At 44.4% G+C, this 27,093-nt stretch overlaps 1 protein-coding gene across 1 annotated transcript; it reads left to right on the forward strand.

Annotated features, from left to right (window-relative positions):
• Nucleotides 1-22: 22 nt before the first annotated feature.
• PDPR (pyruvate dehydrogenase phosphatase regulatory subunit) lies at nucleotides 23-26,930 on the forward strand. The gene is made up of 18 exons (XM_071567244.1): nucleotides 23-407; nucleotides 788-1,085; nucleotides 3,423-3,556; nucleotides 4,508-4,589; nucleotides 4,681-4,844; nucleotides 5,859-5,980; nucleotides 6,824-6,941; nucleotides 8,292-8,441; nucleotides 11,429-11,621; nucleotides 13,006-13,130; nucleotides 14,768-14,923; nucleotides 15,022-15,155; nucleotides 15,542-15,690; nucleotides 16,989-17,101; nucleotides 17,467-17,561; nucleotides 18,189-18,278; nucleotides 18,539-18,721; nucleotides 19,628-26,930. Exons 2-18 carry the CDS (start codon nucleotides 859-861, stop codon nucleotides 20,030-20,032), a joined length of 2,640 nt encoding a protein of 879 aa, XP_071423345.1. The 5' UTR covers nucleotides 23-407; nucleotides 788-858; the 3' UTR covers nucleotides 20,033-26,930.
• The last annotated feature ends 163 nt before the right edge of the window (nucleotides 26,931-27,093 follow it).

Raw genomic sequence — 27,093 nt, forward strand, 5'->3', positions numbered from 1 at the left:
CGCGGCCGTAAAGCGCGGAAGGTCAGCCCGGCCTCCCCCTGCCCCGGGTGAGGCGGCACCTCCGACCCCCGGCCCGGCCCCGCTCCCGGCACCGCCCCGGCTCCTCCTTCCCCTCCCGGCCGCCCCGCAGCGCGGGGTCTGGGGCGCCGGCGGGGGCGAGCAGGCCGAGGTGGCGGCCCCGGGGCTCCCTGACACCTCGCGGCCCTGACACCCTACGGCTCTCACACCCCGCACCCTCACGCCCAGCCGCTCCGACTCCCGGAGGCTGCAGGAGAAGGAACGCCCGGCCCCGGGGAGCTGCCGCAGCCGGGCCCTGGGGAACGGCCGGTGGTAAAGCTGTTCCTGGAGAGGCCTCTGCAGTGCCCTGTGCCAGCGGCTCTGGTCACAGACTTCGTTTCTGTCCTCAGGTAAAGGCCTGGCAAGGTTAATAACCAAGCTTATTTCTGTCTAATTAACCTCAGCGTTTGTGAAGCGTCCCAGAGTGTGATCTGTGCCTGCTGGCTGTTTGGCTGTGCCTGTCTCTGGTGTGAGAGATTTTCCAGCTTCCCTCTGGTTCTTTACCTGTTGTCAAGTTGTATTGTGTCAAAACCAAAGGTGTAACGCGTTGTTCCCGTTTTAAATCTTAACAGCAAGGCTGTTGTTTCAGGACTGGGTAACTCCTCTCATGTCTGTTCACTCGTCAGCTTTTCCACATCCAATTCTACCTGACACACCACGTGATGTTTCCACTGCCAGCCTTGTGTATAATAAAATAAGTGGTAACGTGATTCCATCTTTTCCCTCCTAGAAGGAGTGGTGCTGAGGTAACATCTGAGCACATCCAGGTGGTGCTTTAGGGAAGCTGCCAGAGCTGCCAGGATGTTTCTCCGACTGCTGTCCGATATCCAGTGGCGGGCAGCAAACCCGAAATGGAGGAGAATGCCCAGCTCCCGGAGAAGTACCTCAACTGCAGCAGAACCTCACCCAGTTTCCCTGCCAGCACAGGCACAGGTTGTCATCTGTGGTGGTGGAATCACCGGCACCTCTGTGGCATATCACCTTTCCAAGATGGGTTGGAAGGATATAGTCTTACTTGAGCAGGGCAGGTAAGGATTTCTGGTAACAAAACCCACAAAACAGGACTTCCATGTGGAACAGCATCTACTGGAATATGTTGTTTCCACCTCTGCACCTGGACTAAGGTGAAGAGCTGGAAATAACCTTTCACCTGGTTGAAATAAGGATAAACTGAACATTAGTAACAACACTTGCTGCTTCTTCCTAAGCACAGAGCTGCCCTGCAAGGGGAGGGGTATCCTTTGTGTGATTGTGGGGGAGTAGCCATGGCTAAGGGGCAGACTCCCACATAGCCATGCCATTTCCCTCAGCAAGGCAGGGAGGGAGAAAGTAAGCTGAGAAAGCTTGTGGATCAAGATAAAGATGTGGAGATTGTGCTGCCATGGGCAAAAAATATTTGCCCTAGGGAGAATTAATTTAAAATAAAGAGTTAGTTTCTTTCATGGCACTTAAAATGTATTCAGGTAGTGAGAAACAAAAACCAAATGTTAAAACACCACGTTTCTTTCCTATGCTTGTCTTCACTCCTGCCTTCCAGGGTTTTCTGCCTCCCCACAGTGCCCTGAGAATCACAGGGGGTGAACAGTGGGATGGGATCAGAACTGGGCTGCAATGTGGGTACTCCACAGGCTGCAGTTTCCATCAGGAGAGCTCTGTCCTGGCATGGGATTTCCATGGATCACAGTTGCTTTGGGGGATGTCTGAGGGCCCTGGTGTAATTGCAGGTGATCATGTAAAACACAATGCAGCTGGCAAGGATGGACCATTCCAGAAGAACTAAAAATCCATGTAACTCCTCCAGCCCCTGTTGACCTCTGGAAGCAGGAGGCCATGTATGTCTAAAGTATTACACAGCCAGCAAAGCTTGAGGGATTGCAGGGGGTTATAAGCAGCCATCACTAAAACATCACCCTTGTAAGCTGGTTAAAGGCTTGGATTATCCGGTTTGTTGCAGGATTTAGTGCCTGTCTGTAAAACATCCAGGCCTGTTGTGGTTTGGCTGAACACAAGTGGCCTTGGTGAGTCAGATCTGTCTGTAGCAGAGCATGTAGTTCCTGTCGAAGGCTGTGCAGCCCTTACCTATTGTTTAGACTCCTGTTTCTGATGTGGATTCGTGTTGATTTCATGAGGCAATTTGGGGGCCTTGGGTATGACACACTGCTGAGACTTTAGGGTCTGAAAAGGTGTTTATTGCAGTAGCTTCTAATGCCCTAAGTAGGTACTGGACTGAGAATATTTATTTTCTAGCCTAGAGATTCCCACTTGATACCACCTTCAGGAATAATTGGCCATGGCTCCTGGAGTTTGCGTGGCTGGGAAGCAGCATCAGATTCTGTATAGTTGCAAAGAGAAGAAATAGGGTAATCTCCTCTGAGACCTTGTGAGCAGTCTCCTTCAAAGTGAAATGAGATGCTGGGCTTGGTTTGTAAGGGAATGTCATCTGTCCTAGCTTGGAGCAGGGTGTGAGCAGCCCATTACAGATCTGCAGTGAGTTCAGTGCTGTGCAGGCTCAGTCTGTGCTCAAGGAGAAAGAGGAACACTGCACTGGCAGAAATGTCTGAGGTGGAGTACAGCAGGGGGGGACTGTGCTTTGGCTGTTTGGGTTGTTGTTGAGTAGGGGTGTAGCAAATACCCCTTAGTCACCTGATTCTTTGATTGAATTGCTGAGAGAAAACAGACCCACCAGGCCAAAAGCAGTCATGTCAACTGGGAAAATCCAGGATGGGTTTAGCAGCAGGAAAGATGACTTGGAAGTATTGTGGAAGGGAGGGAAATGCTTAAATGTAGTTGTCTTGTCTTCCCCTGTTCATGCTGCAAGGAGTTTTGTAGCTTTCTGTTTCCACAGCAGCCCTTCACCAAATAGCTCCATGGTTCACAAGCTGTTTAAAAAGGCACAAAAAGTGTGTGCTTGTCTATGGTAGTTGCTGCAGAACGTGAGAAGGACTTGCTCTTACTGTGATCTGCAAAAATGCAAGACTCAAATCCAAGTTAATTTTGGTTTGAGGACTCAAATCCAAGTTAATTTTGGTTTGAGGGAAGTCCTGCTTTGGAGCAGGAAAGAATCAGGCAGGTCAACCTAAGCATAAGGTAACTTTTTTTAAAATTGCTTTCTTTGAAAAATGTGGCTGTTTAGGACTAGTTACAGAGAAATTGTTTTGTAATGCAATGTGTTTTCCAAAGTAAGCTGAAGGAAAGCCATTCTGGAGGTTGCATTACCCCTATATCATTCAATGCAGTGTTGCTCTGATGTGTTTGGGGGGCAGTTGCTGCCTGGTTTGTGCTCCCCCAGAGCTGCTGGAGCAGCCTATGGTGTGGGGTGTGCACCAGCAGCCTGAGGAGGCCCTTCTTTGCACCTTCTCCTGCAGGTTGGCTGCTGGTACCACTCGCTTCTGTGCTGGCATTGTGAGCACTGCCAGGCCTGTGTCCATAGAGCTGAAGATGGCAAACTATTCAAACAAGCTCTACGAGCAGCTGGAACAGGAGACGGGAGTGCCAACAGGTACTGACAGTGTCACCACTGAGCAATCTGTGGGAAACCAAACTGAAGCACTGACACTGGAACATGAGTGTGGTTGTATTTGTATCTGTTCAAAAACAGTGCATTTGGACTGATCTGATGGAAAGGGATATCACTAATGTAATGAGAATGGGGAAAAGGGTATCAGATGGGCAAACTGAAGGCAGACTACCTGCAGACTGTGACAGTTTGCATGTTATCTGTGACTGGAGCAAATGGGAATCTTCACAAGGACACTGAAAAATGTACTGCAGTGACTGAAGCAAATGGCCCATTCTGTGCACTGATTCACTTCTCAGAAAGAGTAGGTGGTTAACAGGAGCATTGAAGCATAGGCAAAGCCAGGTCTGTTACTGTAGTCTCACCCTGAAAATAGCAAGAAAAGGTTGTGTTGAAATTCTCCCTCCAAAATGTTTAGGCCTCTGTACGTGGTGGGAAGAACTTGGTCACTGGAAGTTTTCTACTGACAAGAGCTTGTGATATGTCAGATTCACTAAAGGTTAATAACTGTGCCTGCAATTAGGATCAATACCAATTTAATACATGTGTTAGAGTCACAAAATGTCTGCTTTCAGTTGTTGAAGTTTTATTCTTCTGAGTAGTTACTAGATCACTTCTTGGCCGGTAACTTCTCTCTCTCTTAATAGGTACCATGTGTGAAGTTTGATTTTTTAAGTTTTTTTTTATAAACATGACTATATGAAGTAGAAAGACAACACAAGCCAAAATTAAATTGCTTTTTTGAAAAGTTGTCTCTTATATAGTTCTTAATTAATAGCTGATAAGTGTTTAAAGTTTTTTGAAGATCTGGGATTTGCAGGCTCCTGAGTAGTGGCAGCAGCAGGTCTGCAGTTATATTAAAGCAGTGGGTCTGAGATGAAAAGGGATTCAAGATCCTGTCAAAATCTGCCTTGACTTTGGTCATTGTCGTAGGGTACACGAAGACAGGCTCTATTTCCCTGGCTCAGACTCAGGACCGACTGATCTCTCTGAAGCGCATCGCGTCATCGCTCAAGTACGTATGAGCAGGAAGTGCAGCTGGTCTCAAGTTTGCACCAGCTCTCCTGCAGGACGAATGACATCATATTTCTTATGTTCTGTGGCAGCGTAATGGGCATACCATGTGAAATTATCACCCCAAAGCAAGCAGTGCAGCTCCACCCTCTGATCAACATCCATGACCTTGTGGGGGCCATGTATGTGCCAGAAGATGCACTCGTGACATCTGCCAATGTGAGTCTGGCTCTGGCAACTGCTGCATCACGAAATGGTAGGAATTTTTTTATCTAGAGTGCTCTCCTGCATGATATAGTTACCTTCTTTCCATAAAAGAAAATTATGTTCTGCATCTCTTTTGATTTTCTGAGCACTGAGGTCTAAAACTCAGTTATTTTTATAAATTTCAGATTCTTTAAATCTGTTTTTTCTCAAAAAACAAGCTGAATTGTTTTTTTACATGCTGAGTCTTTTGCTGTGATAAAGCAAGCACCTGTTTGTTGTCCTCAGTGGTTATTTATTTCTCTGAATAAGCACACACTCTTTCCTTTGTAGAACCTGACTCAAAATTACACTTCAAAATAGTTAATTACCTACAAATGAAAATGTATGACTGAACTTTTTGGAATTATGGGCACATTATGCCTTGGAAATGGAGTTTGGAAATGCAGTAATAAATGCTGTTTGCTCATCACTTTGGCAAATTTGGAGTGGTCTAAAAGTGGGAGAAAGGTTAGATACGATAATGGTGATAAAGATCATTAAGGATAAAAGTCCATCCAAGTAGAAGAAGCTGCTTAGAAAGATATGTCTCTTAGTTTCCTTCAGTCCAGCTTATTTTTGCATTGCTTGTTTTTTGGGTTGTTGGGTTTTTTCCCCCACAAAATTACCAATTTCCCATGAAAGAATCAGTCTTACCCTCTGAAACTACAGACTTTGTTGCATAAAGGAATTGAATGAAAAGAAATCCAGAGTGGAGACTTTTTTTGTTTTCTTTTGGTTTGTTTTCTTTGTGTTGTTGACTATGGATTGTATTTATCACCCAGATTGTTACATGGGGAAAAAATACTGTAGCTCTTTACAGTCTCAACCTTTAAATTATGTACAAACTGTACATGTGACATTTTACAAATAACAGGGTTTTACTTAAGAATTATTGAGTCAAGAGTAGAAATTTTGTCTTAAAGAGAGAATAAGCATTTAGGCTTAATTTAAGGGTTTAATGCAGACAGCCTGACACATTAGAAAGAAGACTCGTGCTGTACTGACTTTCTGATGTCCTCTCCAGGTGTCCAGATTCACGAACGGACGAGTGTCAGTCATGTCACAGTCCAGAAGGGTCATGTGACTGGAGTTGAGACTGACAGGGGACGAATTCAATGCCAGTATTTCGTCAACTGTGCTGGCCAGGTTGAATTTATTTATATTTTTCTTTCTTGTTTCCATTGCTTAAGAGTATGTGTACTTCCCTCAGGTTTGGGCTTTTTTATGTTCTGGTTTTTGTTTGTTTCCGTCTTTTTTTAACCATGCTTTGGTTTGGTTTACTGGAGTAGATGAAAGTCATGTTACTCAGTTGCTTAGCCCAGCAAGGGTGTGAAGGAGAAGAGCAGTGCTTGCTGTTTGCTGGTCACCCAAGGCTTGGCATTAACCTACTGAGCAGCACTTGCGGCCTGTGGGTACAGCTCTGCCCATGCACCTGGGCATGGGTGGTGCCTCCTTCTGACAGGAAGAATTTTCCTTTGGCTGTTAGTGAGACAGTTAAGTCGCTTGCTACCACTCCCCACTGCCCCTCCAAAAATATTTGTTTTCTTTTCCTTCCTTAGTCTTATGTCTTCTCCACTGGAAAATACACCTGACAGTTGCAGTTTCTCAGGTAGCAGATGTCCCTCTTGTTAGTGAGGGATCTTAGTACAGGCACCTATTCTGCTTCTAGATGCTGAACCTAGAGCTGATTTGATCTACAGGTCTTATTTTGCTTTTGTATTGTAAGCTGGTACTTCTTAGTTTTGAGTCAGGGCTCTACTTTTCTAGTTCTTGTCTTAGGGACAGAAAACCAGTCTATCAAAACCAATTCAAATTCTAACAAAAGAGAAAAAAAATGTGTCTGCTTAAGGTCTAGGGGTCTGAACCAAATTTTATTTCATCTTTTATGAAAGCAAACTCACAGAGGAGACCTGTGCTTATGCCCTGCCTTTTTTTACTGGAAGTAGTTTTCTTCTTTTCCATTCTGACCTGCCCCTTTTTTGATTTCAGTGGGCCTATGAGTTGGGCCACTCTGGGGAGGAGCCAGTCCATATCCCACTCCATGCCTGCGAACACTTCTACCTCCTGACACACCCTCTGGCGGAGCCTCTGTCAAGCAGCTTACCCAGTAAGGATCCTTCAGCTCTGCTTCTCTTTTCTCTGGGAATCATTCGCACCTTTCCAAGGCTACACGTGGGTAGTTTATGACAAAAAAGCCAACCTGGCCTATCGGTCCTCCACTCATCTGGGTTTGTGAAGTACATCCTTGCTGAATTGCTCTGAATATCCTCTTCCAGTGGTAGAAGGAATATCTTTCTTTATTCTTGGGAAAACTTTTGCTGCAGAAAATGTCAGAGTTCATCAGCTTAGCAGAAGAATGACCTTGACTCTAGCTTGACTAGTAGTTGTGTCTGAGTCTTGGATTGTTGCATTTGTGGGCTGGAGAGGGTGCTATCCTTGGCACTGTGTTTTCCTTGCAGGCTGCTGGCCCCAAATGGCCCATCTATTCCTTTCATCCAACTGAACCTAAGGCTTTACAATGGCATTTACATGTCTATGTGCTGTAGGGGCAACCAAACACTTGAGGTAATTGCTCCTCCCCCATGTTCTGGCTTTTGGATCTCTTAAAAAAAAGGCCTTTGTGTTTGAAAACTGTGGTTGGGAAGTAGAAAGCTTTGCTTATTTACTCTCAGTTGTTAGCAAGTTTTTCTCCTTCTAGTGAATATTGTAAATACTCTCCAGGGAATTCAGGTCTCTTGCCAGAATCCCAGTGCTTAATTTTATTTGACTAAATAAAAAAAAAAAATATATATTCCCAGCTTTTCTGTACCTGGCAAAAATTGCTGTGGAACATGTCAGGTGTAGTGTCATAAATAGTTCAAGCTGACACTACCAGTGGAAGAAGCAATCCAGACCTGACAGCTTATCCTCGCCCCAGTGCTGCCCAGCTTCTTTGTTCTGGTAGCCTTCAGCAAGCTGGATCCATGAGGCATCCCTATTAAAATTATCTGGTTTTAATATAGGAAGAGGGGAAGGGTGAAGGCAGGGCATCTCTTGGTGGAAGGTCTGGTCTTGGGTGCATTTTGAGTGGAACTTATATTATATACTGAATATAATATAAGCTATTATATTCAGCATAATAGCTTATCTGAATCCCTCTTGTGTCCTCTTCCTCCTGGGATCACTGTCCTGCTGGTCTGGGGCTCCTCAGGTTCAATTCAATTACTGTGCTGCCTCAAAGATAACGTGCATGGTTGTGGTGGGAGCTGGTGGTTTAGTGATCCAACCTGGCTCACCAAGGTGTCACATGAGAACCAGAATGATGTGGAAGTTGTGGGGCTGAGGGACTGAGACTGTCCCCTCCTCAGGAGGCCGCTGGCCTGTCACCAGCCCCAGTCATTGGTGTTCGTAGGGTGTCAGCCTGAGACAGATATCCCTTCTCTCAATTCCATTCCCACCTCCTTTCTTTCTTCTGCAGCTGTTGTCGACCCCGATGGCAGGATCTACATACGCAACTGGCAGGGTGGAATCCTCTCAGGAGGCTTTGAGAAAAACCCCAAACCTCTCTTCACCGAGGGACGGAACCAGCTGGAGATTCAGAACCTTCAGGAAGACTGGGATCATTATGGTACGTTAGGGAAGAAAGGTTTCCACAGGAGTGAATCACGTGGCTTCTGCAGAAGGCAGTTTGTGACAGTACAGGCTGTTGTTGGCTGGTGGGAAAGATGAATATTCATCTCTTCATGTGTCAGTAATTTACAGAAAACCCCGTGACCAAGGACTGCATACCTGAAGGGAACCTACAGGAGAGCTGGAGAGGGATGTTTGGCAAGGGAATAGAGTGTCAGGACAAGGGGGAATAACTTTCAACTGACAGAGAACAGGGTTAGATTGGATAATAGGAAGAAATTCTTTACTTTGAGGGTGGTGATGCCCTGGCACAGGTTGCCCAGAGAAGCTGTTGCTGCCCATCTCTCTAAGTGTTAGAGGCCAGGTTGGATGGGGCTTGAAGCAATCTGAGCTAGTGGAAAGTTCCCCCATAGCAAGGGGTTTGAAATGAGCTGAGCTTTAACCTCCCTTTCAACATAAACCATTCCAGGTTTCTGTGATTCTGTGATATCTGTGTAGTGTTTGAAAACACCAGTATGTTTATGTATATATTAACTTCCTCAAGTGCAGTGAGGTACTACATAAACTTCCCAGTGCTGCTGTTCCATTTGGGTTGATCTTTGACTGTCAGTGCCACATGCTGCTCCTCTTGTGACACAGTAGATCAACACTGTTGACCTGCCATGTACCCATGGTATTTTGTTTCAGCAGAGGCTGCCAAGTATGTTTCTGTCAGTGGCAGTTGCTGTGTGGACAACCCATGGTACAGTGACCTCCCACACTTCATCCCCCCGCTGACACTGGTGGTTTATTGTATTTAGCTGTTCATCTTTCTCTTCCCATTTTATTTGATTCTATTTTTGTATTCTATATGTACTTTTACATGAAGGGCTATTTCTGTGGGAAAGAGCATAGCATGATCTATGAGTCCCTTTCTTTTCCCCAACTGCCCATTTAATGACTGGTAAGTTGGTGTGTGCCCTCTCATCTTCAAATTTACCTTATTTTCAGGAATCCAGATTCCCCCTGAGTCAGAGCTTTTTGCATCCCTTGTAAATGCACCTGCCTCTCTGTTTGTGGTCTAGGCACAGATGGAGTATGTTCTTCCAGCTACTCTGCAGGTTAAATAGATTAATTTTACTTTGATTTCTGAGAGACATAATGTTGATACCATAAAAGTTTAAACTCCAGTGATTGGAGCCAGGATAGGGTGCTCATTTTGTGCTGGCATATGCTAAAGGTTTTTAGATCTCTAGATGCCTACAGACTTGCTTGAACATAATAGCTTCAGTAATGAGTTGCTCAAGCTCTGCACCCACCTCCTTTTTGGTTTTCTAGGTACTGCTGAAATAAAAAGGCACTGCTTGCTGGCACCCCCAAATTGCCCATTTAGAAGCAGCTGCACACTATGGTCCAGTATTACCCTTTTATCTCTTCAAACATGCTGAACAGTTGAGCAGAGTCAGAGCTTACTCAGCCAATATTTGATCCTTTTCTGAGACTGCAGTTCCTGGGTTTTGAGCTCTTGTATTACTGCTTTGATCTTTGTCGTTGGAACACCTTTTGATTTTAAAATAGCCTGTGCAGTTGCTTTGGGCTGGGTATGAGAACAAGTCTAACACTGATCTCTCTTTTTATCAATAAAAAAGCACCTGGCTCTTACTCTAGACTTCTCATGCTTGAGAGAAGGAAGAGAAAGAGCAGGTCAGAAAGACTGTTTCTGTTTGAAACTTCTTAGGTAGTGTGAAATCTGATTATTTTACTGCTTGGACATGAAGCTGAGGACTGTTCTTGGTGCTGAATCTTGAGCGATTTTATCTGGAGTACTAAGCAGAGGTAACTTTTAGGCAAGAAAAGCCAAGTAGATACCTTATCCCTGTATTAACACTCCCAAATGTCAAACTGTGAAGAGGTGCTGAAGGACTTTTCCACTGTGACTGGGCAATGAAGTGGCAACGAAATTCAATGAGGCTAAATGTGAAGTGACAGAAGTGCGTGGGGGTGTGTGGGGATTGTTGTATTTTCACCATGCAACATGATGGGCTTTGAACAGACCTTGGGGTGTTATTAGTTGTATTAGTCCTCTGAAGACATCAGCACAGCAGCAGGCAAAGCAAAAGACAGGTTAGGAATTATTAGGAAAGGAGCAGAAAACACAGGCATTATGCAACACTAAGTCCTTCGTTTGCCAGATACTAGTTCTTGTTCTAGGCTCCCTATCCTCAGAGGGTATCACAGGACTGGAGAATGCCTGCTGGAAGAGCAGCAAGAGGCTGGTCAAAGCTTGGAACAGTTTCCAAGGAGGGAGTGACTGAGTGGGCTGGAAAAAGGAGATGACAGAAGGGAAATAAACAGTGGTCTATGGAATCTAGAATAAGAAGGCTAGATGGGGATTTCCTGTTCACTATCTCTTCTAATGCTGAGAGGCATCAAAAAAAGTTAATTGTATGTGAATTTTAAAACTAAAGGCAGTGATTCCTCATACAGAAGATACTAAACATGTGGAACTCCTTGTCTGCGTCTGTAGGATGTTCTCATGGGGCTGGAGAGGACCAGTCTAGTACTTAAATCATTTAGAGGTTGCTAAAAAGGGAAGAGCATACCAGGTTTTTAGGAAATCCTCTGAGCTGGTGGTAGGTGGAGGCTGGCAGAGTGCGTGGGACAAGTGTCATATAAGTTCCCACTCCTCGCTGGGTATCTATGTGATGTCTCAATTGTTCTCCCTAACAAAACTGGACAGAGCTCTTGGACATTTGAAAACAATACTGGGTTCTTGCTCCAGATCAATATGGCTGGTTTTATGGTATGCTGTGATCCATTTTGAGTAGTGTGATTCCAACAGGTAAATGATTTCTCCTGTGACTGTATCAAAACATGGAAGCAGTTTCCACCTGTTCAAATAACAATATACCTCTGGTGTGCTGTCCAGTTGGAAGGTGAAGCAACTGAAACATGTTTCAGACTGAAGGCTGTGACTTTTTTTCTTTTTCTTGTTTTGGGTCCCAGGGCCACTGCTGAGTGCCCTCCTGCGCAGGATGCCGGGTTTGGAGGCTCTGCAGATCATGCAGTTGGTGAACTGCCCCGAGTCCTTCACACCAGACATGAGATGCATCATGGGAGAGTCGCCCACCGCGCGGGGTTACTTCGTTCTGGCTGGCATGAACTCAGCTGGTGTTTCGTATGGTGGGGGAGCAGGCAAGTAAGTGGTCTGTCCCTGGTGTGTGTGTGTAAGTAAGGCTTTAACCAAGAAAAAGAGTCTACTCAGATGATCCTGCTGTGTTGAATGTCCTGGTCAGTATTTGTCAGGTCACAGTTGCCATATTCTGTTTGTGTTCCAAATCTGTGTTGGACTCTTCCTCTTGCACACCCCTCCTCTGGCATCACAACTCAGTGATCAGCTGGGGATCAAGTAATCATATTAGAGCAATGTCAGAGAAGGTTTAGGTTAAATATTAGGAAAAGATTTTTCACCCAGAGGGCGGTTGGGCACTGGAACAGCCTCCCCAAGGAACTGGTCACAGCACCAAGCCTGTCAGAGTTCAGGAAGTATTTAAATAATGGTCTCAGGCACATGGTGTGATTCCTGGAGCTGTTCTGTGCAGGGGCAGGAGTTGGACTCGATGATCCATGTGGGTCCTGTCCAACTCAGGATGTTCTATGATTCTACAACTGGTCTGATTTTTTTTAACCTGCCAGGAAGAGATAAAAGCTTAGCAAAGCATGTATTCCCTCACCTCCTATGCTTCGTGATCCCCTTTAATTTGATTGAAGTCTTTAGACCATTCAAGTTGATACAGCAGTTAATTCGTTGGCGAACAGGGTGAATCTGATGCTAATGGAACATCAGTATGTGATACTAGTGCTTCTAGTAGTTGAAGACTGTCCACTACAGTAAGCTAGGCATGGAATAATTTCTCAGGAAAACCCAGTTCCTGTGTTAATGCAGACAGTTGAACAGACATGTAAGTGTCATTCCAGCAGGAAAGTTGCTTGGAGAATGATCATTGCTCCCTCTGATTGCCATTGGGTTTTGGGAACCGAGCATCTCTTCTTCCACACAGCCTTCCTAACAAGCTGCTCGTTTTTGTGGTGGGTGTTAGTAGCTGCATTTGTCTCCCTTATCTACATGTTGTCCATTGTCTAATAATTTTACTCACCAGGGAAATACTCATGCTGAAATGCTGCTGTCACTGAGGGTTTGTGGCTGAGCCTACACCAGGCACTGAAAAATGACAAAGCAGAAGCCTCCCAACTCCAACCAAAATGTACTTGCACCTCCTTTTGTAGCAGAACCCAAAGACCTGACATACTGCTAGCCAGGCTACCTATCCAAGCTCTGGCATCATTTACCATATGTCCTTAATTTCATGCTGTCCTGTATGTTTCATCCCAATGGGCAATTAGTAATTTGGAAATCTGGTGGATGGGTTTTGTAAGGGGGAAACCTTCCAGATTCTGCTAGTGTTTGGAGTATCATGTTACTTGTCTTCTCTCTCCCTATTGCAAGAAGTTCTTATGTCCAAATTGCTTTGGTTCTGACTTGAGACATTGGCTGATATCCCAGTCTTCATTTCTTCCATCAGGTACCTGGCAGAGTGGATGGTAAATGGTTATCCCTCAGAGAATGTCTGGCCTCTGGATTTGAAACGTTTTGGCACCCTTCAGAGCAGTCGCACTTTCCTCCGTCACCGGGTTATGGAAGTCATGCGTAAGTGAGGGCTCTGTGTTCAGTTCTGGCCAAGGTGTCCAACATTTTCTCCTTTCCTGCACTGTCTCTCCTCTGTCATCCCCCTGAGAACCATTTTCCTTCTTCCTGACCTCCTTTGTGGCAATATAGCTCCATCCCAGGAGAAGGGAAAGGATGTGGTTGTGTTTTTTCTTGTATTAGCAGTGTTCTTATTAATTTTTCTTTAAAAAGTGCTGTTGGTTCCTTGCTCTGTACTATTTCTGTGCTTTGCCTCTGCTATAGGGAAATTCGTGCATAGGATTCCAGCCTAATAAAGCAATGCCAAGGTCTTAACTGGGAATATTACATTGTCTCAGACATTGTTGTTCTTTGCATATCATCAGTGTGTGGAAATACTGTCACTTCCAACTTATGCCTGTGTGACCTGGTTATCTTGCATCTTTCAGGAAGCCTTGATAGACATATTCTGCTTTCTCCTGTCAAAGTTTGCAATAAATACCTTGCAGAATAGATAACAGATGCTTTTTTCCTGTCTAAAGGCATACTTCATAATTTCCTCCTGTTGTTTGCTTATCTGTCCTGAATAATGTGGATGACTTCAAGTTTCAGATAGAAGTACAAAGTGCTCTACAAGTTGCATAACAGGAACAGTTATTTGAATACCAAGTCTAAACTAAAAACATGTCTTCAGGTGAAAGCAGAGAAGTTGGGTAAACCTCTTAGCCCTGCTATATCCAGGGAATAAAAACCTTATGCTTTGACCTTCCTCCCAGAAAAAAAATCACTTTATACTCTGGCCATTATTCTGCAGTTACTCTCCAGTACAACCCTCAGTGCTGATAGCTACAGAATCACTGTAGTTTTTACAGGAGGAGTATTGTATTCAATTTCTGCAGTGTTATGTTTCCATTCTAATCCATTCTTCCCTCTACCTACTCTTTGAGGAATACCAATTTATTGCCAATAAATTCATTTAATTATTATCTCTGAGGCAGAAACGATGGAAGTGTTCAGTAAGAAACATTGGACTTATCTTCAATTTAAAGCAGTTTATGATCTAGGTAGAATCTTAACATTTATAAAGTAGTATTGAAGCATCCTTGAGTTACTGCTCCCCACTGATAACCAGGGAGGATGCTCAGTGTTTATTAAAGTAACTTGTTTTCTAAATAGGAACATTCTACACTGGCTGAACAGAGAAAAGAGCCATTTGAAATGCTTCAATAATTAGAAAAGGCTGAATTGCCACTATTTAAGAAGGCAAATTAGATGGTCCCTGTAGCTGTGGCCTGCCTACCCCAGCATTAGCACTGTCAAAGTAACTGTCTGATATAGTGCAGTGCCAGTGAAGGCGCCTGCATTATTAATGCCAGTCAACATGACTTCATGAAAAATAGAATTTTTGTTATCTTGCAGTATTGTCATGAGACCACAAGTGTCTATAAATGTAAGCGTTCTGTGCAAATATTATTACTCTGATTTTAAAGAGCTATAAACAGATCCAAACAGATTTGTTGATTTTCAAAAACAGAAAAGCAGGGTTGGAACCATTTTGAGGGAGTTTTATTAGTGGTTCAGATATTAGTAAATATTGATAATCTGGAAGAAAATTTTGTGTAATCACTTTGCCTAATGATGGATCCTTGTGACCCTTTCAGCCCTCATGTGTGACCTGAAGGTTCCCCGTTGGGACTTCCAGACTGGCAGGCAGCTGCGAACGTCACCGCTGTACGACCGTCTGGATGCACAGGGAGCCAGGTGGATGGAGAAGCATGGATTTGAGAGAGTCAAGTATTTTGTCCCGCCTGGAAATGGTGAGATTGTATTTTCCTCTGCCCTGTGCTTCCCAGTTGGTCTTAGTTCATCCAGTGTATGACTTTTTTTTTTCCCCTTGGATTCTTCTCTTTATTAGATCTACTGGATTTGGATCACAGCAAAACCTTTTACAAACCAGACTGGTTTGATATTGTGGGTGCTGAAGTCAAGTGTTGTAAGGAAGCAGTTTGTGTTATTGACATGTCATCTTTTACCAAGTTTGAAATAAGTGTAAGTACCTTAGGAAGTACCACCTGGTAAGGGTGGCCTTTATTTTATTATTACCTGCTTTTGCAAAATTGCCTGTGTCCTAGTGAGAATAGATAGATGATGTCACACTGCATGGCCAAATTCAGGTTGTACCACAGTATTTAGCATAGATTGGGTTTTGTCTGTCAAAGGCCCAGTTTATAGAAATACCAGCTTAGTGTATACACAGAATTTGACCTCGGGCACTGTGTCATCATTGTGTCCTGTTAAGCTCGAGACGTCAGTGTCACTACCATTACAAATTGAAGTAATTTGGGTCAGGACATTGATGCAATCTTAAGCTGCCCCAGTGGATTTGTATCACTCAGACAGCTTGTCTGACTTTCTCTCCCTTTTGATTCATGTAGTCCACAGGAGATGAGGCCCTGGAGAGTCTGCAGTATCTCTTCTCGAATGACCTGGATGTGCCAGTTGGGCATGTTGTGCATACAGGCATGCTTAATGAGAAAGGAGGGTATGAGAATGACTGCAGCATCGCCCGGCTCAGCAAACGCAGGTGGGTGTGTGGGCAGCATCTTTAGCTGTCACCCATTGGGTGTTTGAAGGGCTTCTTAATGAAGATCATAACCTTTTGTCACCACCATGAGCTAAAAAGTCTCAATTCTCCTCTTACATTCCTGACTCAGTAACCGAAATGAAAAGGAGCTTCTGAATTTATAAACATTGGAGAGAATAAGCCTTTTTCTGGGATTACAGATGAACATAGATTTCCTCAAAATGTTAGATCTTCAGATGTTTGCTTTCTCAGCTGAAATATGAATTGTTTTCAGCAGCCATTGGAGTTCATTAGGAACCATTTACAGTGCAAACCAAATGGTTCCTCATTGGCTCGTGACCAACCTCCTTATTGGAATTGCATACTGAAATACTACTTTTTGATTATTTCAGTTTGCATTGCAGTATAGGTACTCTCATTCTCAGCTCTGCAATCTCTTACTATTCTGTTTGTGTTCTCTGATGCAAACTGACATGATCGCAGGAAGTCATCCTTAGACTCATTAGTTTGGGTTCTGTTTGGCATTGAAGAGAAAAGCTTCCTCATTTTGAAGAACTTCATGTCCTTGTGCCAGCTGAGTGTTGTCTTTATTTCTCTGGACAGTTTTCTATGAGTGTTTTCATTGTAGTGATGTGAAAGCATTCTTTGCTGTTCTTTCAGTTCAAAACAGCTTTCCTTTCTCTTCTACTTCTGTCCGTGTTCACATATTGCTTAAAAGTATTGTCCTTCTCTGTGTGAAACCAGTAGCTTCCCTCATTGCCTAGTCATTTCTACAGATGTTTGTCCATAATACACTTCAGCTCTGTTTGTATCATACACACATACAAGTAGCTCATTTTCCCGTATCAAATGGAGTTCTGTTTTTGGAAACTGTAAATAATAACCACCATTGTGTGTTAAAAGACTTTTGCTGAAACAAGAAATTGCTGTGTGAACTGTGCACTTCTGACTGTCAGAGTAGACAGAATGGTGGTGAAGAGCTGCAAGTCCCTTCTGCAAAATGGTTGTGACTTTTTGAAATAATCCATCAACTTTCTGTAGAACTCCGTGTTCCACATTTAGTCACTTCTTGTCACCAGAGCACTGCAAATGCTTGAAGTCTGGGATTTCTTGTCGTGACAGATGCGATGGCATTCATCCAGAAACTTTAGCTGTGATTTGTACAAACCAGCTTGTTTTGGTCTTCTGTTAGCTTGAAAGCTGCTGAATGGCTCCAGTAGTTGATGAACAAAGAATTAAACTGATTCACCTTGTGGCTGTCCATTCATTGTTTCTTGGTTTCACTTTGCCTGTTCCAGCTTCTTCATGATTTCCCCCACTGACCAGCAGGTCCACTGCTGGGCCTGGCTGAAGAATCGCTTGCCTGATGACAGCAACCTGACCCTGGAGGATGTGACCTGGAAGTACACGGGTAAGAAATCACTGAAAACAGACCTCCTTAGACAGCCCAGAGTCACAAATGGTGTCTCCTGTTGCATGCCAGTTAATTGTTTAAAGTACCTGGAGTAGTGACTTGGTTTCCTTTCCAAACTTCTGGATGAAAAGAGCAATTGAGAGACTTCCTTCTGGCAAGCCATGAGCTGGAAGACAGCTTTCCTTTACTTTGGACTGCTAGGACAGAGCTTAATGACTTTCTCCTTTGTTCTTAAATGTAAATATACCCATTAGTTCAATAAACCCTAAGACTTTAGAAATTGGAATCTGTACACATGCACATTAGACACCAGGCAAGACTCCTCCAGTCTCATCCTAGTGCTGTTTTCTTTCCCTCTTTAGCTCTCAATCTGATTGGCCCCCGTGCTGTGGATCTCTTGTCAGAGTTGTCCTATGCCCCGATGACTGCAGAACACTTCCCCTCTCTCTTTTGCAAGGTGAGTGACTGTGCTTCCATCCTCCTCACCCTGCTAGGTTTTTCAAAGCATGCATGGAGGGAGAGAAAGAATTATATTTTAGATAATTGGAGGGGAATTTAGATTTACATACAGGTTTGCTGCAGTTGCTGAGCTAGGTTGGTAAAGAATTCACTAAGCTCACTTCTCTTTGGGTTCTGCTTGCTGAATATATAGGTGAATATGTATGTGTTTGTTTTCAGTATTCCTCTTACTGTAGACTTGGTGCCATTTGATATCTTGAAATACTTTATATAATCAATTATAAAGCTGTCAGAGGGGCAGCTGGGATCGGTGACTTGGTCATCACTGTCTCCTGTCACATTAAAAGGCTGAGCAGATAGCTGCTATTCTACTTCTGTCCTGTATCTAGAATACAACCTGTGTCTGACCTAGTTCCAAGGCTTATTGCCAAGTGTCATGAAGTGATTAACAATTCTGGATAAGGTGACATCATTATTTGAATTTTGAAATTTAAATTTGTTGGGGATATGTGCAGGTGGTGAAGGGGATGGAGGGCTGGGCAGTGTGGATGTGTTAAGCACTGTGCTCCCCCTGTATCTGTGCTGTGTTCCAGTTTGGATGATTTCTCCCCCTCTGATTCTGTAGGAGATGAGCGTGGGGTATGCTAATGGCATCCGTGTGATGAGTATCACTCACACAGGAGAACCTGGATTTGTGCTTTATATCCCCATAGAGGTAAGAGTACCCTGCAGCCTGAGCTAATTAAAGCAGATGCTTGCATAATTGGAAACATTTTCCAAGTTGACTAAGGGTGATGAGATGTCTGGTTTGCACCACAGGAAAGCTGCCTGCAGGCACCAGGGGGAGTTTCCCTGCTTTGTATTGCCTTCCAGTGGGGCAGAGCTCTTGAGCTTCAGCAGCAGGGGACAGTGACATCCCTGGTGGTGTCAGGTGCTGTTTCGTGGTGTCAGTCTGTGTTTCACCCTCCGTTGCAGTACGCCCTCCATGTGTACAACGAGGTGATGAACATGGGGCAGAAGTATGGGATCCGGAATGCCGGTTATTACGCGCTCCGCAGCCTGCGCATTGAGAAGTTCTTTGCGTTCTGGGGCCAGGATCTGGATGCTTTTACCACTCCTATGGAGTGTGGACGTGAGTTCCAGGTCAAGCTGGAAAAGGTACATCACCTGCTGCACTGGGACTGGGGGGAGACCAGAACTAGACTGGAAAGGCTGCCAGCCAAGCAGATGGATGTGTCATTTTTTTGATGGGGCTGTGTGCAGTACATATCTATAACACATATTCCTGTACTTCAGAAAGGTGCTGGAAATATCAAAAGTACTGTCTTTGTCCCTCCTGGGCAGCATTCCCAGTGACCTCAGTGTTGCAGAGGGTGCTCTGTACCTTACAGATTCTCAGGGTTCTTGTTTCTCCAAGCTGTTTTCCCAATTTGATGAAGCAAAAGCCAACCCGGGCACCACGTGGCATTTAATGATGTTAAATACAAGGCCAGGCACCAGGAACAGGTGTTTTCTGTTTTTACTAAAATAGGAGAGTTTTCTATTTCCACTAAAATGTAGAACAGCAGAGAGTAGTATTTTGGTTTTGTGGTGGCAGGTGCTGTTGCTGTGCCTGGCTTATTGTCTTCTTTCTTCCATCTTTGCCTGAACCCAAACAAATGCTTGAATCAGTTCAAGAAAGGAATGTAGTGACTGGGAATATTTGTATTGACTAGGGATATTAGTTACAGTTTCCCTCTGGTTTATAAAGCACAGTAAACTTCTGGAACCAGAAAAATGGCAAAACCTGGAGTGGTGACATGGTTTTCACTGCAGTGAAAATTAGAATGATTTTTTGAAGGCCCATTTCACAAGCATTTCTGTGTCTTTTAACATCTGGAACAACAAACATGACAGAAAAGCTTCTATCTGAGCTGGGCTTCTTGCATATAGAAGCAGCCCACTTTGATAGGGCATGAGTTTCAAGCATGAATAGCCCCTGTGTTTGCAAGATGGTCTGCTGCAAGTCAGCAGCTGCCACAGTCCGTGTCCCTCATGTCAGCTGATGCCTCCCTTTCCCCACAGGGAGTGGAGTTTGTTGGCCAGGAAGCACTGTTGGAGCAGAAGCAGAACGGTGTGTACAAGCGCTTTACCATGTTCATTCTTGAGGACCATGACACGGATACGGACCTCTGGCCCTGGTGGGGGGAGCCCATTTTCCGCAACGGCCGCTATGTGGGCAAGACCACCAGCAGTGCCTACAGCTACACTCTGGAGCGCCACGTCTGCCTCGGCTTCGTGCACAACTTTGATGAGAAGACGGGAGAAGAGCTGGTGGTGACGACTGACTTCATCAACCAGGGAGAGTATGAGATCGACATTGCTGGGCAGCGCTTCCAGGCCAAAGCCAAGCTCTACCCCTTCAGCTCTCTCTTCACACAACGTCGCCGTAAGGATGAGGTGGAACTGAGTGGCTACCAGAGGGAGTAATGCTCCCCAACCCACTCCTTGTCCCAAACTGGAGTCTTCTCCCACCATCTTCCAACCCTTTCTCCTCACCTCACATATTTCTTTTTTTTCCTTCTTGTCTTGCAACTTTTAAACTTTTTCCAGTGTGTTACATTTTGTATATTTTAAAACCTTAATTTTCAAGCTTTCCCAATCCTGTCTGTCTTCCTCCTTCAACCCTTGCCAGGCTCCCCCATGCCCCAGTGGATGAAGCACAGTGCTGAACGTGCAGGGATGCCTGTGTAGGAGTGAACTGCGCCAAAGGCCCTGGCCTTATGGTGCTGTGAAGGGCTGGGGTGAACCCCTGAGGACTGCACCCTTCCTCTCTGCTCTCCAGCATAAGGACAGCAAGTCTTTGCTGCCTGTGCTTCAGATGAACGCTGTGACCTCACCCTGCTCTCCACATGTTGTCGAGGGGTCGGTGTGTCGACACACACAGCAATAGAACGACCTGCTACCTCACTGGCACAAGACAAAGCGTGGTGTGAGCAGCAGCCAAGAGACAGGTTTTGGTGTTGTCCAGCCTGTCACTGCCCCCTTTGTCCCCCATTTCAGTTTTTCCCTAACAGGGAATCAAGTACATTTAACAGCAGACCATTGAGATGACAGTAGCACTGGTAAGTTTGCTGTTGTTGGGATTGGTTTTTTTGTCTGGGGTCACTGAAACTGAATGGCCTTCTATAAATATAATTGAAGATCAACATGTGCATTTCACTTCTCTAAAGGAATGTTGGGTTTTTTTAAATTAGCAAAAGTACTGATTTTTAGCAAGGACAGATACTAGTGTTTGATGTTAATAGCAGTGTTGAAATGCTGCTTCTGTTTAAGCTGCACAATATACAGTCTCTTTGGGGATTGTCTTTCACTTTATGTGACTTGGTCAAAAACTTCTGGCAAGGTTCATGTAAAACTTGTGTTGGTTTGGGGAACTTGAGCAGCAGAAGGGGACATTGTCATCTTGTAGTTTTAGCTGCCCATTGTTATTTTGAAGTTAGAAGAAAAGACCCAGCATTTGTCTCACCTGTGGTGCAAGAAACAGTGGGTTTTCTCTTGCTGGTTGGAAAACATCTTACAGCTTTTGCTGGACTCAAGAAGTTGTCTTCTGGTTTTCTTCTCAAATCTGTTGCACTTCTTTCTTCTCTCTCAGTAGTACCTCAGCTGAAGGGATTGAATAAGGGAGTGAAGGGAGCATGGCAGTGGGATTATGAATTTTTTTCCTTCAGCACTGTTCTTTGCATCTGGCTTCTCATGTAGATGCTCCAGAGTGTGCAGCTGGGTTTCACCCCTTCTTCATGTGTCAAAATGTGCTGGTTTGGACACTGCTGGTAAATGGTAAAGAAGGGGGGGGGTTGCTGAATTGCGTTGTGCATATGTACATCTTTTTTTTCTTCTTCACTTTTTGAGCACAATCAAAAGCAAAACCTCTCTATTTACTTGACAAAAGATCTGTTAAACATTTTCCTTGCCTCTGTCATGGTCTTTCTGCTCCAGCATCTCTTCTGGAGTTCAAAGACAAGATGCACTGTTGTCTGCCCTGTGTCAGCCTCGGTGAACACTTTCTCTATGATCTTTTTTGAGCACTTTATTTTCAAGTTAAATGGCAAGCGTCAGTGGTGTAAAAATGAGCTCAAAACCTTCCCTGATTCTTGTTTCAAGTTTGCTTTCTGGTGCTTTAGTTGCTTCAGGTCGTGCCTTCAGTTGAGTCTGTGGCTGCCAGTTCAGGGAAGGGTGTAAGGGAATTAAGGATTTGAGCTTGTGGTGTAATAGATAAACATAAATATCACTTCTTTGAGCATGTGTTCCTTTCTCAGTGATGAGTTCCACTGTAGTGTGTGACCTCTTCTAGGATTTCAAACTTAGTTTGGAATTGACATGCAAGATTTCCCAGTGTCTGAAATGGAGCGACCACAGTGGGAGAGCTTTGTGAGATCCCAAAGCCCAGAGTCCTCTGTGCGGCTGCTGCAGGCAGAGATTCCCCCTGCCTGTCATTTCTTCCAAACTCCCCTATTGTTGCTCTCTGAATTGAAATTTTGCCTGGTGTGTTAGAATTAATTGCTTAAATGAAAGGTTCATAAGGCATCTAACAGTAGTTTAAACTCTGTAATTACTTACGGCGTATCTTCTTTGCATAGAGAGATACCATGATCCCACTGTTCCTGTGCTGGAGGACCTTAGTCAGTCTGTGTTGGTTTTATGGGATATTGCTTTGCCTTCCTTATCCAGGGAAATAGGCACTCAACCAAATAAAGGGTTTTGTATGTGATGCTTAGGATGTGTCTTAGAACAACCCTTCTGGCTGGGGTTCATTGGCTGTTGTTGCTGGTGAGCACGATCCTTCTTCGGGAGAAGGAAAGGATAGGGCCAAGGTGTGCTGAAGTGTATAATGGAACTCCTGAAGAGAGATTTTAGCCTGAACTGTTCAGTTTGTTCTTTGCAGAGTTAGAACTAGTTAAGACAAACCAAGAAAAGTCAGCAGCATGTTGTCCTCTACCAACTACTCATTCCTGAAGTATCATTTAAGTTGCAGCCAGATTATATTCCTCCTTGTGATTATTTTTCCTTTTCTCTAATTTATAGGTTCCTGTTAGTTCCTCAGGCAACTTTTCATACATGGGTGTCTCTTCTCCAGCAGTTCTGACAATAAAATTGTTGTTTATGAGCTACTTTTGTCATTATGTCTGCTCAGGTTTATTTTATGTCTGGAAGGTTTATTTTATGTCTAGATCTATTGACTTTTCCATACCAAAAATAGAGAGTGAAAATAGTTTTCCACCATGCTGATAGATATAGCAACACTTTGTGTAATGCTGTGTTTGCTGTTTGAGACTTGGGTGGTTTGGAAATTGCCAGTCTTGGAGCTCATTAACGCCTACTCTGGCCTTCCCTGCTATGAATTCTGATTCTTGTTTTATATCAGAACTTGAGAGATCTTCAGCTGCTGTTCAGGCTTAGTCGATTTAATTTCTGGTGGAGCTATTTTTAACCTTACAATGGTAAAGAGTACTTTGTCTTTACCAGCTTGAACACCCCTCAAGGGGACAATTGGATCACGTTTTAAAATAGTGATACTGAGACTGAGGAAGATCCTTCTAGTGTAGTGTTTTCTTTTAGAGGTATTAAGCACTGATGTAAGACTCTAAGCCCTATATCTGATGATTAAAGTGGAGTGCCTAAAAAAAGAACAACAAAATCTGTTGAAGAGTACCTTTAGTACACCTTCAAATTAGAAAATTAGAATCGGATCTTGGATGCTGCTGGGGCGCAGTCTTTGCACCTAAGATGGTAAATAACATGGACTGTAAAATTGTACATCCTGGTTTTCATCCTTAAAGCTGCCTTAAAATGGTTTTTGCTGGGAAAGGTGGTTTATTCTTATTCTGCGTGGTAAGGCTACGCACCTTGGGTTGGGAAACACTAAAATAGGATCCCTCCCTGCTGCAGTGGAAGGGGAAGCAGCCTCTTTCTGTGCTGAAGCAGCAGCAGGTCTGCCCTTTGCACCTTGTGTGTCAGTCACAGGGTTGTTACCAGTTCTCTGAGTTTTGCTTTCCAGAACAGGAACAACCCTGTAGATTCGGTTTGTATTGGCATCTTTGGAGGGAAGCACATGTGAATGTGCATGCACAGAAAGGGCCTGTAGTGTGGGGAACTTGTGGAAGAGGTACCGCTTTCCTTCCACTAAATGATTTTTCTAGAGGTATTACATTGTCTTAGCCTTGTTGTGTCCTTTCCTTATGTTCTCATGTTTTGTTAGTCTTTGAGTACTTCAAGGCTTGAGTAAAACTGGTACTAGAGAAGAGGGAATTTATTGTTCATATTTAATGATCTGAGGATAAAATCGGTGCAGTCTATTTTGGAATGATGTTTTCTGTTTCAGGAGGGTGTGTTACAGCCATTTTCACATCCATCTTTGCCAAACTTAGTTTCTTCTTGTTTTCTCTGTGCTGCCTCCAGTATGTAGATTTGACAGGCCTTGTTGTGCAGTTTCTTATTTTGTGGCAAGGAGGGGAGGCTCTGTGAAACATCCACTGCATCTCCAAGTCTTGATGCAAGCTTGGATTCCTCCTTTCTGCTGTTGCATTTGAGCTGCCACCAATCATTTGCTGTTGCTGTAACACCTCCAAACTCCAGCTGTGCTGCTGTAGGATTTCTCATGCACAGGGTTCTGCTCTTTCTTCTACCTGGTGCTTTGTCATCAGAGCCAAGTTGGCTCTAGATCTGTCTCTTGCATCAATTTAAGCTCTTCAGTTTTTAGATGGTGCTGATATCAACATCCAAACTCGAGGCAGGTTTGTGGCTGTTGTATATCCCACCATTTAATCCTCCCTTTCCTCTGCCAGGGTTTTCCTACTGTCCTTAACACTTCTGTAATCTCCTTTCTCAGACATCTCAGCACATTAGTTCCTTTTGCCCATCAGAGAGCAAGGCATGGCAAAACAGGTGAGGGGGTGATGGATTGGCTGAGCTGAGGTGGAAGGAGAGGCATGGTGGAGGTTTGATCCTTTACCCCTTTACTCAACTCCTTAAGCCCAGCTTTGAAGAGATGATCAGCCTGGATTTCCAGCTCAGGGAGCATCCTCCTCTGCAGCCTTGGTGCTGGGCAAATGAGCGCCATGGCTCTAGGCCAGGCTGGGACATTAGCACTTGTTTCCCAGCACGTGTTTCCCTCTCTCACTGGGATGAAGGAAGTGGTGACACACAGGAGAGGGGGGAACTGTGTGCACTTGATTGCCCCAAACACTTTTGTGTCTCTCTGGCACATTCTTGCAGCTGTAAAGGTACAGCACTGACCTGGCTAACCTTGTCCTTCCAGCACACTTGAACCAGAATGGTTAAATTTTGGGAAGAAGTCTGTCTAAACAAGGTAGTTTCTGTGTCGGGGTTGCTGCTTGCAAAGGCAGAGATTGTTTTATTTAAAGCACAACACTTGGCTGCTGACAATGTTGAGCAAAATGTTCACAATCTTCAGATTTGTCTTCCCAAATGAGTTTATTATAATACTTGGTCAGATTAATTTCTGCCCATTTCAGGATGGCTTTTTGGTTTTAAACTACCTTTTCCTTAACTGTTTGTATTTTTATTAAAAAAAGAAAAAGGCATTCAATGTTAGGGAACAGGACTTGGGCAAGGAGGGGCTTAGTATCATCAGATGACTTCAAGCTGTCACTAAAAAGCATTGGAAAATTTTCTTTGCACTTTAAACCTTTCTTAAGAATTATGGCTGTAGCACAGCACTGTGCTTTTAGCCCTCTGCACGAGTGGTCTTTGCATTTGAGAGGGAAAAAACCCCTTTAAATATTTATAAATGCCTTAAAGCTCTAAGTGTGGTGTTTGGGCACTGATTGTACCTGCCATTTGTTTTCCTTCCTGGAAAGCTGTGCTGAGCACCCAGAGCTGGTATTTTTGAGCAAGCACTGGGGGATGGGGGAAGCTGCTGTTGCAATATGAGGCTGGAATTTGTATTGAGCTGGGAGCCCTTGTGCATGTACAGCTGCTGGGCTGACACCTTCCTGTTTATTTTCCCCTCCTGAAGTGGATTTCCTCACTTCTTCCTGGTAGTGTAATGGCTTTTCTTCTTTCTTTAAAGCAGCTTGCGCTGGGGTAGAGTACTCTGTGTCCTGTTGCATTAAATGAAACAAAATTCTCTGCTTGAATGCTTGCCTGCTGTACCATCTGACATGTGCAGGCAGGAGTTGAAGAAGCAGGAGTGGAGGGGATCTGCTGCTGCCCACAGTGTTGGCTGAGATGGCTCTGAGACTTTTCATCTCCCATTGTCTCGAAGCTGAGCTGGATTCCCAATGTCAGGCTGGCTGCTGGGATACAGCACACCCAGAGTGCTGCTTTGGAGGTGTGACACGCTCTGCTGATGTGCTGCCTTAGAGATCCCACCTGCTCAGAGTAAGGAATCCCCACAAAGAGGAGCGGTACATTATGATGGGGAAGGTGTTCACGTTGATATTTATTGATTTGTCAGTGCTGGTAACAGTTGATCTTTCCACACAGATTTTTGACACCTGCTAAAAGCAGAGCAGATACTTGAGAGTCATCAATCATGCCAGCTAGGACCTGATCCATTTTGTGTGTGTGGGGAAAAATTCTGTGCTGTCTGCCTTTTAACTTGGCACTGCTGAGATTTTTTCCACACTCAGATTCCCTACTTATCCTGTAGTGGAACAGATTTCACTTCTGCCAGTGAAACCAGAAGCAGACTCACGCCCCTGAAGTCTGTCATGGGTTCTACATCTCTTGGTCAGGCTTGCAGCAGGACACTCATCCAAACCCCTTCATGCTTTTGTCTCCTGAGAACAGATTTTAAAGGGCTGGGAGGATTTCTGACAAGTGCTACTGCTGAAATTTTAAGAACAACTGAAGTTTGAACCTGTGAAAACACTTTTCTAGTGCCTTACGTCTGTGAATGTTGTGCAATGGATGTAGCTGGGGTGGGACAGAGCAAGGAGCAACTCCAGCAGCCATGGTTCCCCCTCCACTACAGCCATCCCCCTCTCCCCTCGCAGGGTCCTGGCAAGCAGATGCCAGCAGGTCATCTCAAGCATCTTGGGGAGGCTCTTTAATCCCTCAGGGATGTGGGGTCACAGAAACCTCTGTGCTGGGTGTTGTGCCTTTGTGGGGAGCAGTGGTCTCACCTCTGCCAGGTTTGGATTCAAAAGGGTTTAGGAGGGACAAAGCTGCTCTGATTGCCAGACCCCATGGTGGAGGACACGGACAGTTGTTCCCAAGCGCACAAGTCAGGGTGAGTTTGCTGCTCCCCACTGAGGCCGTGTTGTCATATATGCTGTATTTATATTATGCTTGATTTCATTTCATATTTTGGTTGGCTTCAATGTTGCTAGGTTTGTATATTAATAAAGAGGCATTTTAACTACTCCCGAATTTGGCCATTTGTTGCGCAAGAGCCTTGTGTGTCTTGAGAATCCAAACTCCCTGGCTGTCTGGGTGGAATCCTGCAGGAATGCCAGGCTTGTTGCAGGGTCCAGCCTTAGGATCTGGGAGCTGGAGCAAGCTCTGGGCCTGTTGGGTCACCATGG

The sequence above is a fragment of the Pithys albifrons genome, chromosome 12 (assembly GCF_047495875.1).
Source record: "Pithys albifrons albifrons isolate INPA30051 chromosome 12, PitAlb_v1, whole genome shotgun sequence".
NCBI classification, from domain to species: domain Eukaryota; kingdom Metazoa; phylum Chordata; class Aves; order Passeriformes; family Thamnophilidae; genus Pithys; species Pithys albifrons.